The sequence below is a fragment of the Anoplopoma fimbria genome, chromosome 10, assembly GCF_027596085.1.
Source record: "Anoplopoma fimbria isolate UVic2021 breed Golden Eagle Sablefish chromosome 10, Afim_UVic_2022, whole genome shotgun sequence".
NCBI lineage: Eukaryota > Metazoa > Chordata > Actinopteri > Perciformes > Anoplopomatidae > Anoplopoma > Anoplopoma fimbria.
This window is the reverse complement of record NC_072458.1, coordinates 17,699,343-17,720,973: the sequence shown is the minus strand read 5'-3', so window position 1 is coordinate 17,720,973 and position 21,631 is coordinate 17,699,343. Positions and strand designations below refer to the sequence as shown.

Genomic DNA, 21,631 nt, shown 5'->3' with positions numbered 1-21,631 from the left:
TAACATTTGACACAATCATAATTTCTACAACGAATGGGTTGTGGAAAGAGGATGCCCTCTGCTTGTTTGCCTGCTTGCAACCTTCGTTTAACCTTCGTTTAACCTCCGCCGGCCCACTCCACTCTCCTTCTTCCAGCCTGGTCTGCACTCCATCACGGTCCCCATTGGTTACCTAAATAAATCCTCTCACCTTCACCTACCTGTAGTCTGTGTGCTGCGTTTGGGTCGACCTGCTCCACACCACAACACTTCATATACTTTGTGAGGGTTTCCATCTTAAGATAAACGTGTTCTTAGCTGCAGCCATGCTAGAAACAAAAAGGTTTTTTGATTTCTTCGAAGATTAAATATTGAGACATGGTTCATCAGCACAATGCTTAGAAGACAGGTGCACCCCAATGACATCTGATAATATCATTTTATTTATTACTGTAATAATTGGTGGTTGCAACTACGAAGTTTAGGGGTTATTTTTCCATAATCTTTTCCAATAAATCATTTGTCCATGCTTAAATAACGTTTCTACATTCACATGGCTACTATAACTACAGTATATGCTGTTTATTTCTACATATCTTTATTTATAGAAATGAGATAATATGACAGTGAGTGACTCCAAGGTTTCCTATAGATTTTCATGGCTGTTTGGCCATTATCAATAATCAGCTTGATGGGAAATTGCTCAAAGGGGGTTCAATGGCTTCAGGCATTTATCAACAGTGGTTACTGTGAATAATTTATACTGCAAATATTTTATCGGCAGAAATGTAAAAAAAAAGGAAGTGTTTGTAAGTGGAGCCGTTCCTGGTGCTGAGACTAACCCTAACCACCCGTTGTGTGACGTACGCTATTTATGAGGTTTTACATGGATAGCACATTGTCATCTTATGCATGGTCCTGTAAAAACACGCTTTTATTAACAATATCATTTTCATCAAACACAAAGAATGGATTCTATTGGTTTTCTTTTTTTCTCCCACACAATGTTTGTGAAAAGTATAAAAAATATCACCCTCCTTTGATCTTCTTGCTGGAGATATTCTATACTTTTCTTATTGGCTCAAAAAAAAGACACAAATAAGAACAAAGCCAACAATGACTTGTGTGTGTATCCAAATCCTGATATATGTTATTTTTCAGTGCCATAAAGCTCCATTATTGTCCCCAAACTATTAAAAACACATAAATGATCGACACTGTTGCACTGAACATGTTCTTTCATCACCATGAACACACACGTTGTGTTGTTTATTTGAGTCAATCCCACACTCACCGTCCTGCTTCGCATAATCCTCTTTAGAGCACCAAATGTGGATTAATCCGCCACTGAAAATAGTCCACAACAAATGCAGTATTTCCTCAAACTTGGCCTGGAAGTCAGACAGTATTGCGCAATGTACAAACATGTTTTTTTTTCTTGGGATTTGCTTTTTCTTGGGATTTGCAGAAAAACACCAGTATTATGCTTCAAGTTTGAAGTCATTATGTGAAGGATTTGAATTTTCTTTTGTACATTGGCGCCATCTGGTGGCCGTGTCAGAAGGGACACTGTGGGAGACGATGCATGTTCCCCTCAGATCTGAGATAAATGAACTCTTAGACTGCACCAATTCCCATGAAAATGAATCTATTTTCTGTTTCACTTGATAGTAGAGTCAACAACCCACCCCAAAAAAAATCTTGTCACACTCCTTTAACGGACAGGTTCCTTTGCTAAAGAAGTATTCAGCCTGTCATTGTTGCCCCGAGGTGGCCCGCAGCAGCCTCTCCTTCCCAGAGGCTTGTTGTGGGAGGGATATCTGTCACAACATGGCAGCACGTTATAGATTTGTTATCGATCAGGTTCATTGATTGATTTCCCTCTGGAGGAGGGGTGAAAGGTGATCTGACAGGCTTCCCGTGGGGCTGCTGCTTATTTTTCGCCTCTGAAACACACGCAGTCGTTCAAGTGTGTTTTAAACGGTACAGCATTACAAACACAGCATAAACACTGCAGAGTCTTAATGGTACTTTAATGCGTACATATTCACATACTCTCTCTGTCTTTTAGTGAGAGGCAACTTTTCAAAAACTGTGACATAACAGCCTGTGTGTGTGTGTGTGTGTGGTGATTCGGCAATGGCTGTTGAACAAGCGCGTGCCGAGGCTTTGTTCCCACAAGCCCCTCTGGGTGACCCTGGTCACCTTTAGGGGTCGCCTGTTTTGTTTTGCAGCAACTGCTGGACCTTTCCATCTCCATGGCGACTTTCAGAGCCCCTCTGGCTTGACAATTAGGCTAACGCATGAACGGAAGTGGGCCTTTGTTTTCTCATAAGGCAGCAAAAATGTGCAGAGACATTAAGCTGCATTTGTTCACGGGAAAGTCAGACCAACTGACAGGATTAGCTCATTATCTCTGCACATATGTAGTGCCTGGATGTGTGTGTGTGTCATTACAGGAAGTTCCATGACTCAGCGGTGATGAGAGCAGGTTTGCGGTGCTGTACAGCAGCTTGAGAGCGACCAATTATTTATTAATGAGTGTGGGTGAGTGACTCCAACGGGCCACCATATGTGTTTTTCTTTTTTTTTTACTTGAACAGGTGGATGTGAATCACCTCAGCAGAGACAATGCAAGAAGCTTCATTTCATCACTGACAAATACATCCTGAAAGAATCAGGAAGTGGGAGTTACCATCTGGTGTCTATATTTCACATCGTCTGTTTGATTATCAAGGACAACATAAACGCATCACCATTCCACAATACCGCTCATCTAAAGAACATTTAAGTGTTTCCTTCAAGATGACAGATGGGTGATAAAAATGTCTAATAGTAAAAGCTCTTAAAGTATATTCAGGTAGTACATGGCTCCTTAGTTTAAACATGAATTTGAAGCATGACTATTTCACTAAGTCATTAATTATCAGTTATCAATTTAAGGTGGTATTAGGGCATATAAGGGGTTCTCAAAAGGCCTAAACTAAAGACCTTAAAACACATTAACTTCAAAAGCCCTAAAGTACCAAATTTAACTGACTTTAGTTGATGCACGACTTCGCCCTTAATTTACACAAGAAATGTGTTATTCAAGGTATTTAATAGGTCCACTCAGATCATGATATATTTAGAGTTTTTTAATGGGATTACCGCATGAATTCATGTATTTTTAAGGGCTAGGAACCCCTTAAAATTGAACTAAAATAGCATTACAAAAACCTAAATACTCTTCCTCAAAAAAAAAGATTCCCAAATAAAGTCCAAATTCAGTTATGCAGTTATGCATTATTCAATGGTTGATAACATATTAAGGGTGTTTAATGGATATCTGCACAGTTTAAGGATTTCTTTTGCCAGGTGTAAATTAACGCATGGCTTTCATTTTATTATTAACTGATTCATTCATCACTGTATACTATTATAAAAATGTATATAAGTAAGGCATCAATGTAGCTCTATGCCTTCAGAGTAATAAATTAATAGAATGCAGAAACACCATAATTATTATTTCTCTCCTATTACACATGCATTGCATTTATGAAGTACAACATTTTCTCTGGGTTGAAGGCAGGAATCAGAAGTATATCCTAAAATGTTTAAAATGTCATTGTGCTTTTGAACAAGCTAACTCCTTTTTTGTTGGTTCTTTATATCTCCTCTGCTTATATCGCCACATCATTTGTAAATACTTCCTTGAGATGCAAATTTGGATATTATTTATGGTAATGGCGTGGAAACACCATCTTTAATTTGAACAGTAGCTGCGAAATGCTTTGCAGATGGGTTTTATTATATGTGTGTGTGTGTGTGTGTGTTTTGTAAGAGTGCAGTGGAGGGTGGCAGTGGGCGGGGTGATATCCCTCCAGGCCCTTGGGTGCAACACTAAGTGTATCGTCCAAAGCCCTGATTGGTCATTTTGCCAATTGTTTTGGCTCCCTTTCTTATTGGACATGTGTGATTTATCTGCAACTGGGAATCACGTGGACTTGACCGAAAAGGTGGTTGTGTGTGTGTGTGTGTGTGTGTGTGTGTGTGTGTGTGTGTGTGTGTGTGTGTGTGTGTGTGTGTGTGTGAGTGTGAGTGTAGGGTGGGGGTTACTAGAGGTAGGAGGGTCAAAGGGGGGTTCTGCATATTGTGCAAGAAGAGAGCAGGGAGCCGGAGAGAAGGCATTCGTTCTCCTGCAGGATTACACACACATCAACACTGGGAGAGAACGTGCACGGATGTGAAGCATGCATTTAACTCACTACATCTGATATTTTTGTGGGCCGGAGCTGTTTTCTGCAGGAGGCCGAGGGAACCTGCCACCATGGCGGAAGGTATGGATGCTCTGAAAGAACCAAAGGAGGTTGAATAGGAAAAAGATAAAAGGGAAAAGCTTTTTTTCTTCTTCTTGCATTGTCTTCTTCTTTGCTTTCTGAGGGGCTGGGTGGTTCTCTGTTCAGAAGCATCTCTCCAGAAGTGCTGCCATGACCTTGTGTCTTGGGGTGGGGGGGGGAGGGAGGTATGCACGTTGTAATGTTTGAGGTTGAATGGAGGTTTAAGAAGTGGACAGCAGCTCGGTGCACTTTAAAGCAGCAGAGAGCGGAGGGATGGGCTCTGATTCCAATCGGAGGTTCACAGGTAGATCACAAAAAAAGCATTTACTGACAAATCCATCTTTTAATGTTCGAGAGTCAGTTTCTCTCTTTGTTTGAGAAGCTTTGGAGAAATCAAAACAGGGCTTTTATTGATGGGCTTCCATAAAGAATTGGCTTTTCATGCATTTTAATGTTTTCAGAGAAGAAGGAAGATACATTTAATGTTGAAGGCCTGATGGTAAGTATAGATACTTGCACGTGCATGATGGCCTATTTAGACAAATATTACAAAATTGAATTTCAATTTGTTCTGTTATTGTAAAACAAGTGAGAATATGTAAAATATATATAAATATTGTTTCAGATCATACAGTGATCAAAATACCAGAGCAATCGTTTTTAAGTAGCTTTATTAATGATTGGTGGATGGACAGTTTACATATTTGTAATGGCTACTTTAAGTTTAATTCCTTAATTATGTCAGTGATGGATTAAAAAGCTGCTGTGGGTGTAGTAGTGATATAATACAACATAAAAAGTAAAATAAAGGCGATGTAAGTGACTGAAAAAGAATCGATTACATCCTTTGTGATGCATAATGCGGGAAATGTTTAAAAACATTTCATTATAGTAAATTATTTCTTTTTTATTTTACTTTTGCTCGGTCAGAACAAGACGTTTGAATATTGCATATGGGCTTGAGGAATTTGTATTGCTTCTTTACCATTATTTTCTGAAATTGTACACATTGAGTATTGGGTAAATAACCTGCAGATTAATTGATATGAACATTAAAATCAGAAAGAAAATATATTTTAAATAAGATAACAACATCTATTCGTGTTATAATAAGATATTTTCATGTTAGAACAAGATATTTTAGTGTTATAAGAAGATATTTTCATGTCATAACAATATGTTTTCACGTAATAACTACATATATTCGCGTTTTAACAAGATATTTTCACGTATTAATAATATATTGTCACATTAGAACAATATTCTAATGTGATAACAAGATATTTTCCTTCTATAACAAGATATTTTCAAGTTAATATAAGATATTTCTCCCTTTATAACAAGATTTGTCATGTTGTTACAACTTAATAACATATATAGTTACAAAAACAGGCTTTTCTTCATTATAGTAAATTATTTCTTTTTTATTTTACTTTTGCTCGGTCAGAACAAGACGTTTGAATATTGCATATGGGCTTGAGGAATTTGTATTGCTTCTTTACCATTATTTTCTGAAATTGTACACATTGAGTACTGGGTAAATAACCTGCAGATTAATTGATATGAACATTAAAATCAGATGCAGCCGTATAACAACTCATCTTCAACAGTTACCATCTGAGAACATTGTTGCTGTGTTGTTTTTCTATGCCCATTACGCACCACGTCACGTTCTCCTGGGCTTCACTGACCACCGCCGCTGTGTTTGTGTTGCAGCAGCGGGCTGTCCGCAGGGCGACCAGGAGGACGAGGGTCTGTCCCGGGGCAGCGGCGTCTGCAAGTGGTTCAACATGCGGATGGGCTTCGGCTTCCTGTCCATGAGCACCAGGGACGGAGCTCCTCTGGAGGAGCCGCTGGACGTGTTCGTCCACCAGGTGAGACGCTGATGATGATGCTGATGATGCTGATGATGCTGCTGATGATGATGATGATGCTGTTTGTCACATCTCAACTTTCACACATTTTAGGTTTATTTCTTTATTGGTTTACACACCTTCCATTCAGATTCTCCTCAGAATAACCAGAAAAGTTTTGCATTGAAGTGGTGCCCAGACATTCACAATAACAAGATATTTTCACGTAATATCAATATATTTTCATGTTATACAAAGATTTTGTCGAGTAATACGATAAAATGTCACGAAATAAGAATATTTAAAATAATATAACAAGATATTTTCATTTAGAACAAGTGTTTTATAATAAGATATTTTCATGTTAGAACAAGATATTTTGGTGCTATAAGAAGATACTTTCATGTTATAACAATATATTTTCATGTTATACAAAGATTTTGTCGAGTAATACGATAAAATGTCACGAAATAAGAATATTTTAAATAATATAACAAGATATATTCGTGTTATAATAAGATATTTTCATGTTAGAACAAGATATTTTAGTGTTATAAGAAGATATTTTCATGTTATAACAAGATATTTTGGTGCTATAAGAAGATACTTTCATGTTATAACAATATATTTTCATGTTATACAAAGATTTTGTCGCATAATACGATAAAATGGCTCGAAATAAGAATATTTTAAATAATATAACAACATCTATTCGTGTTATAATAAGATATTTTCATGTTAGAACAAGATATTTTAGTGTTATAAGAAGATATTTTCATGTCATAACAATATGTTTTCACGTAATAACTACATATATTCGCGTTTTAACAAGATATTTTCACGTATTAATAATATATTGTCACATTATAACAATATTCTAATGTGATAACAAGATATTTTCCTTCTATAACAAGATATTTTCAAGTTAATATAAGATATTTCTCCCTTTATAACAAGATTTGTCATGTTGTTACAACTTAATAACATATATAGTTACAAAAACAGGCTTTTCTTGTTTCAGCAATATAGCCTACTATCCATCTTACGTGATGACTCATTGTTATAACGTGAAACTCATGTTTGAATTAGGCAACGGTGCACGGATTAAATAAATGGGAAGATGAAATGCTTTGCTTTTTTTTTGGAAACTGCACTTCAGTTTATAGGCGAAAAAACCCAACATCTTTCTGGACTTGAGTCAGGAATTATCACACATAATCAGCTCGTAAGAAGAATGTCAGACACGTGATGTGTTTTTGTGTAAAATTACCTGGACATTAACACATCCTAAAGTCGGCCCTGCTGCCTCTCCCCCCACTCCACTCACATCCCAGATAGATATTTTCTGTGGAACCTCAAAGGTGTTGAGCTCAAACATTTCTATTTAAAAGGGGGTTAGAGGCTAAAGCAGAGATAACAAGGCTCATTCCTCTCCCCATCCAGCCCTGCTTCCTGTTATAAAGTCATTAAAGCATCAGGGAGCCCACCCAACCCAGAGTTTCAGTCCCACCTCCCATGTGGGGCCTTTTGGTCGAGACCTCTTCTCAGGTTACCTGCCCCTGTGTTGCGGTAAATCATCTGATGAAAGAGAGGGGATGAAGGTCCAGCAGATGCTTGTTTTGGGCCTCAGTGAATCGTTGATGTGCTGAGGTTTGATCTAATGGGAGACTGTAGTCTGGTTTTGTTATAATGAGCACTTAAATATTGTAAGAAATAAATTTTGGGGCCAAATTTAAATAAATTACATTAAGGCAGATTGTGATCAGTTAGTTCTCCACATTTCCTATTTTGAATCACAGAATGTTTGAAGCAAATGATACAACTTTGACAAAGCTTAAGGCCTCAGTTGAAGCTTCGGCATTTTTAAATTCCACTACAGAGGAGTGAGGTAAGGGGTAAATGTATATATGCACAGTGAACTACAACTAGAATTTGACCTAACTGAGAAGTATACTGCTAGTTTTGAGCAGAAAGACACGCTTTTACATGCATATGTCAAGAAGAATCCATGAGATTATGTGTACAATGCAAAAAACAAGATTTAATTTCATTTTTACTGCAAATGTTAACTATCCAACTCTTCTGTTTGTTTGTTTCAAACTATTCAGATTTTAATGTAGTTGTTTTTTCCCAGGAAAAACGGCAGATGTGTAAAAGACAAAAAGATATATAGGTTGTTCTCTGATTTGAATGCAGCTTTGACTACCGTGCTTTGGTCTTTCCAATGTAAAGTGCAGTCAGCAGAGCCTTTCACAGCTGTGGTCATCATACTGGTCAGCAGGTTTACATTCTGTATTTCCTCCCAGCTCTTCCAGCAGCAGCTTTAATGTGTATTAAGCGACAAATGACCATTAGGGCTCGTTGCTGGTTTGCTTGTGGCTGCTGCATGCAACCCAGACAGACCACTTTGATTGTTCGATAGTGGATGGATGGTTTACTAGAAAATATTTTCTTCATTTAATTGCGTTTCTATCTATTTGCTTTTGTTTTCTTAAGCTCTATTGTTTCGAGCTTTCTCTGCCACCACCCTACTGCTCACTTTGGATTTCTGAGAAGTGCAGTGCAGCAATAACACATCGGTGATTGTTTTGCACAAATGAGAGTTAGAAAGGGAATTAATCTCGTAAGGAGCACAAAACTGTTCAGGAAATTTAGTCTTGCAGTTGAAAATATTGCAAGAAAAAATGTAATATATTAATACGTGAGCTCTTAATTGATAGAGCAATATAGCAACATAGCAGCAGGGCATAGTGAGAAAACAAAGGAAGTGCTGTTTACGTTAAAACTGTATTGACTTTAGAGACTAGCATTGTTTTATGGAGTTTAAATATGTAGTTCAAGAAGAGAAGGTCATATTACGTCTGGTGTTTGGCATGTTCACTGTGTGGCAGCTCATCCTTCTTTCTGTGTCCCACTACAATCGGAAAGCTTGTCAGTGAAACATCAATAGTGCGGCACACTATGCGCTGGTGATTTACTCCTCTCAGGACACATACACTCTCACCTCCACTCCTGGTAGCTATCTCAGGAATGCACTCCTCCCCTGTGTCATTTCCCAGCATCCTCCAGTGCACTGGTCCTCTGGAGACTTGTCCAGATGGACTCATTTTAGAGAGTCTTTGGATGCATATAGGTGGTGGTGGTGGTGGTGGTGGGGGTGAGGAATGCTTTGGAGGTTAAGTTGGAGACGTGCGAGGGGAGGAGGGGTGTTTTAAAGCATTGATGTTTAAACAGGGCCGTCAACAGGATTGGATTTTTATGAGAGAGCTGAGGATTCCCTGACAGCGTTTACACGTTTCTATTAATGCAATGTTTTTGTGTGTGGTCAGTTTATTAAGTAAGCTGCTTCTTTGTCTTGTAAAGGACCAACATTTGAATTTATTTGAAGCTTAAACATAGACTTTATCCCCTAAAAAAAATATTTATCTTTTTAGAAACTGCCCCACAAGTTAACTTAAAACTGGTAGTGCACAGTGAGTTTTAAGAGCATTTTCACAGAAAACAACTGCCAGCTGTGGCTGACAAAGACACAATGAGAGCAGTGAGAGACAACCAGAAGTGTAAAATTGCTAAACAATGAGCTGAAACTGACTATAAAGCAGAAAGGAGCTGCAGATTTTGGCGATTATTCTCTGTAGATTCATCACTATCAGCGACCCCTTTCACATTGTCATTTGATACATAACTTTATTGATTACAGCCACTTTGAAGGCGTCAAAAAACTGCAAACTGGCTAACAAAAAAGTGCATGATTGCAGTACAGGTAAACTAAATGATGACCAAACAAATGTACGACCCCTCTTACAGCATTGCATTAATTGTTGTTATATGGACGAGTTTGAAACGATTAATCATAGAAATGGATGAAAATGTTGCACACTTTGAGGCAGTCTCTTTACAAAGGCCTTCATGGTGTTGTACTTGTTTTTATGTGCAAAACGTGACAGAGGTAGTTGTGTGAAGAATAGAAAAGAGTGCGTGAGAGATGTTTAACAATGCCTACTTTCTCAATCAGAAAGTTGTTTGTTGGTGTTTCAGTCACTGTTCAACCATCGGACATGAGTTCGCTTTGAAGGATAGTGAGGAAATAAAGAAATAGTTTGACAAAAGGAATACTCCAGCACATAACCCCCATAAATCCTCACTGCCTGGGCTGTCATTTCAAACTGGGAAAACATGCAAACGACAGGCTGCCACAGAAAAATGCTGTTGTTTTTGCGGATCAGGAGTTCACTTAAATGCCTCACATATTCATCCACCCTAAAGGCTCAATAGGTCGTTTACTTCTTACCCCTCTCCCTCTCTCTCGTCGACAGAGCAAACTGCACATGGAGGGCTTCCGCAGCCTCAGAGAAGGCGAGGCTCTTGAGTTCACCTTTAAGAAATCATCTAAAGGGCTGGAGTCTGTGCGGGTTACCGGGCCCAACGGAGCGCCATGTCTGGGCAGCGAGAGAAGACCGAAGAGCACCCAGAAACGACGCTCCAAGGGTGACAGGTAGGTCCAGTCTAAGGACACCCGCATGCTCATATGGCACTTTAACACTTCAACATTTTGAGAAATATGCTCTCGCAGATGCACACATTATATCTTGTTTGTTTAATACGTAACAAAAATAGAAATATAAAAAAAGGCAATTTGTCACATTACACTACGCTGTACAGCTTTAACAGCTTTAACAGCTTTAGAGATGTTACAGTTCTTTGACTTTGAAAGGAGGCAGTTAAACCGTTTCCCCCCTGCTTTCAAGCTTTATGCAAAGCTAGGCTAACCAGGTCCTGACTCAAGTGCCAAGATAGTGGTATTGATCTTCCCATCACACTCTCACAAAGAAAGCAAATAACCACAAGTCTCAAAATGTCTACGTTGCTTCTTTAAAAGAAACAGGATGTTCTAAAGTGACACAGGATTCAGCCAAGACAAATATTACTCAAAAATACTTTAAAGTTCATAACCTTGAGATAAAAGTTATGCTAAATAAAAAACTGAAAAGTATTTTCCTGGCTAAATATTGTCTCTTTGAGCAGCAGCAGGCGGAGCTGGATCAATAGATTGTTTGACCTCTCAGCTCCTCTCCATCTTTTGGCCTCTGTGCCGGCCACATCGTAGCTTCATCAGTTCAAAGTTTATTCCTTTTATTACAAAACACTAATTCAAAGGCTGTTAATGAACCTGTAAATGAACCCTACTGGAGGAAACTGTCATTTATTTGCAATTGCTCTTGTTGTCTTTGAAGCTTGTTTAGGGTAATTAAGATCCAGCGAGGCTATTAATTTGATAGTATCTTTTAGATTTGAGCATATTAATCATGGCTGGCTGTGATAAAATGAATCCCACATCCTCCCATCTTTAAATATCTGCTGGATTTGATTGCATTCAGATGTTCCTACTTTCTTCTTCTCACTGGGTCCATAACATGAATGTTGAACTTAAAGAATATAGTTTGATTTTCAGATTGTAGGCTTTAAGATCCAACAAGGTTATTAATGTGATAGCATCTTTTTTAAGTTGAACTTCATTAGTAGGCAGTGATAAAAATAATCCCAACAACTTCCTGTCCTTAAATACCCGCTATAGGTTTGATTGCATTCACATGTTTCCTCTTTTCTCCCAAACATAAATGTCGTATTCAGCAGAGGAAAGAATCCTATCCATTTAATTGATAACAGATGTAGGTTTCCCTTGGAGAGGGTCAGAGGTCACCATCGCCATAGCAACAATGGGATGTGGTGTGCAAATGAGGTGGAAGGGGGAGGACGGGAGGAGGGGTGTTGAGCGAGTTGGGGGTCAGGGTTCAGAGGTCACAGTTGTATTGAAACAAAGGAGCTCCCTCTCCCAATCCTCGTGGCCACGCTGATCAATACTGAACGCTGATGGGGGGGGGAGGAGGGAGGAGAGGAAGGAAGTGGTGGTTAGCTGTGAGGTGATGTAGGGCTCGGGCCTGGGTCTCATCACTCTGTATCTCAGAGAGTGACTTTGCTGCTTTGAAAGACACATATCCAATATATTTCAATATATTTTAAGTTCATGAAAAACTCACACCAATAATTACATTACACATTTAGCAATAATCAATGTATCTACTAACAAGTACTGTGTGTATCAAAGCCTGATATATCTTCTTCCTCTGTGCAAAAGAGCTCCATTCTTGTATAAAAAAAACTATTAACAACCCATCAATGAGCTACACTGATGCACTGGGTAACACGTTCCTTCATCACTATGAGCACACACACATTCACCGCCCTGCTGCCCCAAAATACTCACAAGAGCACCAAACGTGGATTAATCCGCCGCTGAAAATAGTCCCCAACAAATGCATTATGTCCTCCTTTTTTTAGAGTGACGTTCAATAAAAAAATACAGTGTTTTAGGACACTCCCCTAGACCAAACAGAGTATTTATATATAAACTCCGGACAATGTCCAGAGAATCAGGTTCAGGGTATTTGACGGATGTAGCACACAACTGGAGATATGTCCGTGTCGGATTTGTCTCACCCACTGGAAATACTCCTTTTAGTTTAAGCAAGGGGTGGCACTTTGAGTAGAGCATGCAGGACACAAAAACACTGTAATTTAGTTGCCAGTTTATAATTTGGTCATGAACAACTGAATCACTTCCCGTTTTTATTTTTTATTTGTCTGACGATATTGGGGGGGTACTCTTACCAGTGAGTCATCTTTGTGTAAACGCCACATCTTCTTCACCCTCAGAGGTTTGTTTTCTTCTGGTTTTGCCGCATGACAGAAAAGTCATCAACACGCCCATTCACTTGCTATGAATAGTCTGAATAAAGAGGGACTCTTTTCACAACCAACTGGACATAACTCAGACTTTGTATTAGGAAGCTGAACATGTAATTCCGTTTAATGTTTGGCCCGAGCAGCAGTGCATGTGTGAAAGGAGCTACAGTTTACTGGTGCACATAGTGGAGCATTTAGCAGCAAAGATAACCACAGTTATTTCTCATATTGGCAAAAGAAAGCTATTGCATGACAGCTTGGTGCAGAGTAGGCAAAAAAAAAAATGAATGCAACGTTAAAGATTTATGTATTGTTAGTCATCGTCCTACCGGGATTTGTTGACGAAAGAGAAGCAGAAGAAACAAAAGAAGCTGATTTCAGAATATTAAAAGTACACAAGGAGGTGATATTTTGATTTGCCTGTATAGTCCGATATAGTCCGATATCCTCCCTAACCTTTTCATTTTTATGAACAGTTTCCACAGTTTCAGTTTGTGAATTTACACTTCTGTTCATGTACAGCGGACCAAAGCTTGCTGTAGTGTGTTATATTAAATGTGCTCAGTTTCCATGTATTTCTGCACAGTATTAAAGACATGAAACCTACTTGTGATATAATTCGTCCCAGTGTAGTGCCTCTTACTCGCTTTGCTTTTAATTACTCGTTCAACTGCAGATGGAGAGCAAAAAGGGGAAAAGCCTGGGCTTGTAGGAAACCAGATTGTCCACAAAAAAAAATAATCAATAGCTTTTGCTCCCTTATGTAAGTGGCCAGAGTCTCTTTGTGTCACACTACACAGAGCTTGAGCCTCGCTTTCCTTATTTATCCTGCCCTAATGAATTCACCAACAGGATTTCACTTAGCTACTGATCATTAGCTTTCTCAGCATTGATTTACTGATAACAATACACACCGAGATCAACAAACGGCAGCAGGAGTGTTGTGTTTAATCGTAGCAGCTGGTTATGTGTGGAGATTCATACATGCTTTGACCTGGATTATAATTTAATGTGATTGTCTTCTGACTTTCAGTGGCATCCTGTTGTGTAAATATGATCGTATCTTGGTTTTTTTTCTTCTGCAAACGTCTCTTTAAATGGTAGATTCATAGTAAACTGCAATTAGAAATGAGTGAGTGCCTTTTACACACCAGACATTAAAAGACTTGCCACAGCAGATAAAGCCAGTTGGCAATTAATCACGTTAATGACGGCTCTGTTACATGAGGTGCCTCGGTAAAGATGAGCAGACACTGTGCAGATTTGCGCACCAGACTCATTTTAGTATTTATATTAGTATGATATTAGTGTGAGCATTAAAGTGGCAGATTCTAGTCTTGCAGCCAGGCCTATAAAAACGTGTAGTGTGAGATAACACAATGTAAAATGAAAAATGGACACAATTTATTTTATTCCATTCACATGCTTTCTGTTACAGACCTGCGTTAGACATATTAGGCAAAAAGAATGCAACAAATGTTAGTATGTAAATGTGTGTGTTTATACCTTCAAGTCATTAGCTTGTGTTGTAGTCCCATGGCATGCAGGGACTACAAAGATGGAGGACAGGGTTACAACATATTAGACAATGAAGCACACGTTTAGAACTGCATACTCCATAAATCGATGCATAGTTTAAAAGAGAAGTCAAATTAGAGCACAGCGCTCAAATCAAAGTCCTACTTTGATCACATAAATATAATTGTCTTAATATTAACATTATCAACAGATTTAAAACATTTCTCCCTGACCTAACTTTGGTCTCCTCCTTTGTGCTCTGATTTAGATTTAGTACAATCATTAGGGCCCCAATAAAAGATCTTTGGGGATCTTTGGGGAGTCAAAGTCAACAGAACCAGCTTTTTATAGGAAACCTTTTTTGAGCATGAGGTTGAGCTCTATTCAGAAAGAAAAGGGAAGCTCTTCCACAATGGTATTTATTTTCTTGATGCTCATGTTCATGATCACAAACCTTCCTTAAAGTCACCAAAATGAAAAAACCCTAGAAATATTGAATCTATATTAATAATACAGTTAATCTATGTAGCCCGCAAAACCTACTTAAATATCTCTTACAGACTTGCTTTAAGACATGTTAAATGATTTGCATTGAACAATAATTTGTAATTGGACTTACAGGACTTAAAGGAACAAGAAGAAAAACAAACTTTGATTGCGGTGGGACTTTAAACACTCTGCAAAGCCAAGGTCCACCTTTTTTTTTTAATCTTGATTGGTATAGAACAATAAAGCCAGTTTTAAGTTTAAAAGGATCTCTTTGTATACAATCCCCTGAGGCACGGAGATCAATTTGGCCAATCCCCTTAACAGCTGCCCACCGCTGGTACTGCAGTTAATGTGGATGCATGGAGACAGATGTGTTAAGAGACAGAGGGATCTGAACCAATGTTGGGGTGTGCTGCCCTCTCATGGTGGGATTTAATCACTTCACTGCAGATGGAATTTTATTATTTTTGTTCAAAATCTGCTACTTGTCAAAGCTATTACATGCATAGTTCAAATATTAAAAATAATTGATTATTAATTGATTATAGTGTGTGTTCAATGTAATCTTACAGAATTCTTGGAACTAATATTGAACATTTAACATCCAATGAAATTCGTTTTTGTTTACAGTTTTTCTCAACAGCTTAATTCTGACTTCTGAAGCAGTGTTGCATTTCTTAAAACACTAAACACATCACCTCATACTGAGCACTTCATTTGTCCTGCAAAAGGCCGTCACTCATATGTCAAAATATTTAACTTAAACTAAATAACTGCATCACTGCCACAAAAAAAACACGAATCACCAGTTTCAATTGTCTTTTTCTTAATATCAGTGTTCAATTTTCTGGCCTCTATTCACAGTAAAACCTTTACATCACTGACATGTCTATTTTTTTTTACCAAGAAATTCAAGTACGATAGAAACAAATGAGAATTAGGACTGATTAAGAAAAAAAAAAAAAAATCTGAACCCCACTCAACATCTCATTGCCTATAAAAACAATCAAGTCATGGTATTTGTTATGTGATATTTCCCTCATAGTAAAATACACCTAAAAACATTTCTGTGCTGTGATGTACTTATAATCTGCATGTTGTCTCTGTTCTACTGTTTCCACCCATCCCTCAAAGCAAACACACACACACACACACACACACACACACACACACACACACACACACACACACACACACACACACACACACACACACACACACACACACACACACACACACACACACACACACACACACACACACACACACACAGAGTATATTCACTTAATGAGCCGCCATCTCACTCTGGGTAACTCAGTTTTTGAGTATTATGACTTTAATACATGAAAGCAACCCCTCTGAGGTCATTTCCTGTCTTCTGTTCATTTTAGATGCTACAACTGTGGAGCACCCGGCCATCATGCCAAAGAGTGTCAGCTGCCCCCTCAGCCCAAAAAGTGCCATTTCTGTCAGAGTGCCTCCCACATGGTGGCCGGCTGTCCGCTCAAAGCACAGCAGCAGCAGCAGCAGCATCAGCATCAGCATCACTCGTCTCCAGGCTCTCAGGGAACCTCACGGAGGGACGAGGACGAGGAGCAGAGCCGGGCCGCTCTGTCTGAAAACTCAGAGTGAACGATCGAGGGAAAACTGTGAGGTTTTTTTCACTGGATCACTGCTTATGGAAAGAGCTACCTCAGGTTGTATTTATTGAGCGGCAGATAGGAGTCAATAGGAGTATTTTTCTTTTTAAATTGTTTTTCTGCCTTGGAAAAGTGTCTTAGCTTTAGAATGAAACAATCAGACTGATTTATAGAATTAAAAAAATATTACTGGATTAAAACTCTCTGATATATGGGTTTGCAGGTATTTTACATAAGTGTAAATCTATAAAAAAAACCTGCATGATTTTGATAATAGGCTGTTCTTTTTATAGCAGATGTTTTCTCTTGTCAGAACAGGAAAACCACAGGTGCAATTTATAACATGCAGCATTTTTTTGGTTGTTGGGTGTGGTGTTGTCCTTGCTCCCTCACTAACAAGCCTTACTGGGACACTTCGTAGGGACTCAGGTCTTTTTCCTGCTTTGACAACTCGAAATATCTGCTGTGAAAAAGGCCTTAATAAGAATGAACCAAACTCAGGCTCTCACATGGCTCTCACATTATTCCAGTACTTATATTTAAGGTCATATGCTTCCTTCAAATGGATCTTTTGTTTTTAACAAGGGAAGCCTGTGATATGCATTAAAATGGCAAGAAAATACTATATTTAACCTGTACAATTTAATTCAATCCAATACAAAAGCTCTGTGATAACATCAGACTTTATGAAGTTCATATTGTTCAGTTTTTGTTCAAGTAAATTATATTTTAATAATATGTTTATTTCTGAGTCGGTAGTAAAATGTGGTGTTGTTCTGGGCAACAATTGTGCTTCCCATTTACAAACATAAAACACTAACACTAGCATTTACAAACACTAGCAGGATATTAGAAACACCTCTGAATATATCAAGGCCAAGTACAACATCACCACTAACTCTTACCTAAATTCTAAAACGTATGATTAAATTAACACCTCTATGAAAGTATCAACAAAAACTGAACGTTATAAGCATCATGAGAGTCAACTTTATGACATAACAGTTGTATTGGATTGCTTTAGATTGTAGCTACAGCCGCAACTAATGAGTTTAAATCACAACTCATGAACCCAGAACTGTAACAAAATCTCCATTTGCGCAACTCTAAATACCACAGTGGGTCATTCATTTGGACTCTATAGTTCCACTTTATATTCAAAAGGCCAGCAATGGAAATAAAGTATCAAAGTAAGTTATTGATAACTGTAACAAAACAAAGTGGCTACAGCATTTGTCTAGAAATATCAGTACTGGCCTTCAAAAACCCACATCAGTCAAACCCTTGTGTCTGGTTTCATAATGTAGGATTTGGTTAAAATCCTGTAAAGGAAAAACAATATACTCTGTTTTTGAAGTGAGATCAAGTATGAAGTGATACCACAGAGTATTAGGGTCATAAAAATGATTAGGGAATAAAGATTATTATAATTTTGAGAAGTCGAAAAAATCAAAGTCAAAAACAGCCGGAGAAGTTGTAGTAAAAATCTATATATGCAATATGACAAACACTACATTACCATTTTACAATTTTTATGTTACACTATGAGTTTATTCTCATAATATTCAGACTTATTTTAGTCTAAAATTACAACTTTATTCCCCCAAAGTAATTTTATTATTTTGAAAAATTCTGACTAAGAAAAATAATGATGACTTCATTCTTCTTACAACTTGATTTCAATATAATTCTCCAAAAAAGCATCCCTGTTGTAAATCGATAATCAGACATAGCATTGTTTCAGTTTTTTTATTACTACACTTGAAAGATGAGGTAAATAATTGAACATGTGGATGTAATGAGAGAACACATATCCCGGGCTGCCAAATATTTTCCTTAAAGTTATTTGTGTCAGCCTTTATTGGAAAACATTTTCAGGTAATATATTGAAAAGTGAATGTTACAACATAAGTGCCATAACATAATTTGAATTTATATGCAAGACCAGTATTGATTGTATGGCAGACTTTGTTTGCAAAACAGTATTAATCTGAAGGAAACGTTCACACATATAAATCAGGGATTTTTTCACATAAACAATTTGCCTTCACTTATTTAAGTGAAGGGGCTGAATGTATATAGATATTATGTTTTTTTACATTATCTATTTATTCAGAGTTTTTCTCCCTGAAGGGCAGACTGAACGATTGACAGCTTTAATTTTTTTCATTTGAACTTGTGTTGTGATTCAGAAATATCTTTTCAAACTATTTGGCAAAAATGTTTGGCAAATTCTGATAATTGTTTGCAGACAGTGTACTAATAACAATGTCATTTTACTAATCAACACATTCGAGTTCTAGTGTTTAATTTACTGCTTTATGATTCAGCTCAGTCTGCAATCAGTTAATTTAGCATCTTCATTTTGAACTCAGGGAGAACTTTTTTGACCCAGTGTCTTTTAGGATTTGTCTAGATGTTTAATATTTACCGTCTTTGGGTGCCGGAAGACCCGACGCATTAACTGCCAAATGACCCATGCACTATCTATATGTCGTTTTCTGATACGCAACATGGACCAGGAAGTACTGGGTCCACCTTCTATGTCTTAAAGGATCCACTCTAGACACTTTGTGTATCTTTTTAGCATGGCGTGCATTGCATTTCTTGGCAGGGGTTGTTCTCTGCAATTGTATTTGACATGGAAAAGTGGTAAAACATGGACAATGTGATGTCTTTGTAAGATATTTAGCAACAATGGAGTGGGATTGCAGGAACTTTTTTCGGCTACATAAAACAACAACTGTAGAGGGAAGAAGTAGCCTGTTTTCTCTGATTGCTGAAGTATATTTCAAAAGATTGAAGTGTCTATTATGACGCTTAAACGTGTAGCCACCTGGCCTTCGCCATGACATCCACATGGCCTTACTGAACAAGGTAGCTAATAGACAAGCTAGCTAGCTTGCTAACAAGGCATTGGAGTGTGTTTACTTTCAGGGAGTCTTTACAAACACTCTCCATTGACAGCTTTGAAGAAATAGTTTATTGTTTTGCTTTCTTTACAAGAACAAGATTGATATTGTTCTCATGCCTGTGCATCAAGTAGGCCTATACCCCAGCTGGAGCCAAGATGTATTTAGCCTAGCTTAGCATCAAGCTTGGTCGGCCTGGCTGTGTCCAAAGTGGGAAAAAAATGCCCACCAGCACTTATAAAACTCATTAGTTTACATGATATATGTTATATGAAGATATACTTATGTAAATTAGTGAGCTTTATAGATGTTGGTAGCTGTATTTTAAAAATAAACCAGGCTAGTTGTTCCTGAAATGATCTGCTTCAAGAGGGAAACAGCTATCCTACTCCTCTCACTCTTGGAGAAAAAAAGGCAAAACTATTATTTGAAGCTCATGTCTTTCTTGCTGAAAGACATTAAGTGAAATGTAAGAAATCATCAAGTAGATAATAAGTCAACAAAGCAGGTAAACGAAAAGATGACTCACCAAAATAGTAAATTAAAACAGGTCATCACAAAATAGGCCCTAGAATGGCACTATATTTTAAAAGTCACTATGATGTTGTTTTTTATTGTAAATATCTAGTTTGTTTTTTTCTCCCACACGTATTAATATGATGTTCATGATGTGTCTGCATGATAATGAGTAGAATAATAGATTAGCTGTTTCATGTAAAAGGGGACTGGCGACTGAGCCCACAGCACAGAGGATGTTCAAAGCATCCGTATTGATCATCATTAAAGATCATTAGGCCTATATTATGTGATTGAGTTCACCATAATGCTCACTGTGCTGCAGTACAATGGGGTCTAATCTACCATCTAATTAAAGTCCTGGTGTTTTGTTGTGTTCTTGATGTTTGTAATGCTTCTTATGTGTGACCAAGACAGAACTCGTCTTGTCAAAAATCTATACAAGTCTACCTCAGGTGTGATTTTGGACAGCTGGAGAACAGCATGTCCAAAAAAAATGTTTTGTATGTATTGTAAATCTTTTGTGTATTAAGTGGTCCTTACAAGTATTTATTACTTTGTTTGTTTTTTCGTCTTCTTTTAAATGTATTGTGTGCTACCTCATAGAGCATATTTCCCCCAAAAAATTCTGATATCTTTGTGCCTGTTGTTGCTGCCAATATAACAAAATATGACTTCTTAGCCTTGTTTCCAGGAAATAGATAGAAAAAAAAGATCTGATAAATATAAGAACAAGATGTTCACATGCATTCTCTGAACAAACACCCATAGCTTTACTTACCAGAGCAGACACACCCACCATTTGTGTCTTTCTGGGAACTCTGCTCAAATACCAAAGTCCCTCACCATAAACATGCATTATGAGGAATGTTTGTATTGAGCACGTTCACGAGTATTGACGTCTCAATACTCAACTGTAACCCTATTTAACTTGATGTTTGAGTTTGTATTTCATTTGGATCATCTCCCCACCATGCTTGATTTTTCAGCCTGCAACTTAAGTATATTGTGCTGCAATACAAAAGGTAAATTAAAGATCTAACAGAACATTTGTGTTTCATCTACCAGTTTTTTTGTATTTAGACTTTCTGCTCATGACTGTCAAACTTTTGCAGGACATGCATACCAGGTTTTTAAATTTAAATATTGTTTAAAGCAGTAAGTATAAAGGTAATATTCAGTGTTTATCAGTAAATATGTTGATGCATATTGTGTGGAATCTGTCCAACTCATCAGCCTCAAGGTACAAGTCAGGAACTGAGACCTAACCTTCATCTGAAAAACACCAGAGAACTAAATCAATGCCATAAAGAACAGATTTATAGACCTTTATAGAAATCATATTATTTAGGCTTATATCACATGTTTGTGTCAGTTTTCAAACAAAAATGTCAAATACACTTCTGGAAGCATTGCATGCATAGAATTGTGCAGGTGTTCATGTTATTGTGTCCACCCCTGTTAGTGACAGTTCGGTTTGAAGGGGAAGGCAGAGGGCCTCCGCATTGTACTGACTGGCTGCCTATATGGGCAACTGCATAAAGCTAGAAAGATTTTGACTGGGGTCGGACAGGAAGTGTGTTTTTTTTGCCTTCAAAATAAAGGGTACGAAATTGTCACCTTTGGGAAAAAAAAGATCTGATCAGTTAAATTGATAAATT

The 21,631-nt window shown here is 37.7% G+C and overlaps 2 protein-coding genes across 2 annotated transcripts in view; one reads left to right on the top strand and one right to left on the bottom strand.

The window, feature by feature from the left end:
• The window catches only part of rpl15 (ribosomal protein L15), a 194,226-nt gene that overhangs the window by 122,307 nt on the left and 50,288 nt on the right, over nt 1-21,631 (bottom strand). The window lies entirely within an intron of this gene.
• Nucleotides 4,572-16,534, top strand: LOC129097689 (protein lin-28 homolog A-like). Its single transcript, XM_054606597.1, has 4 exons — nt 4,572-4,602; nt 6,018-6,172; nt 10,468-10,646; nt 16,294-16,534. Exons 1-4 carry the CDS (start codon nt 4,572-4,574, stop codon nt 16,532-16,534), a joined length of 606 nt encoding a protein of 201 aa, XP_054462572.1.

What these genes read in the sequence shown, in the direction of transcription:
- LOC129097689 (XM_054606597.1), top strand. Translation starts at nt 4,572, where the DNA reads ATGGGCTCTGATTCCAATCGGAGGTTCACAG. An exon ending in TTCCAATCGGAGGTTCACAG is followed by an intron (nt 4,603 to 6,017) that starts GTAGATCACAAA and finishes GTGTTGCAGCAG; the next exon opens with CGGGCTGTCCGCAGGGCGAC. An exon ending in CGACGCTCCAAGGGTGACAG is followed by an intron (nt 10,647 to 16,293) that starts GTAGGTCCAGTC and finishes TGTTCATTTTAG; the next exon opens with ATGCTACAACTGTGGAGCAC.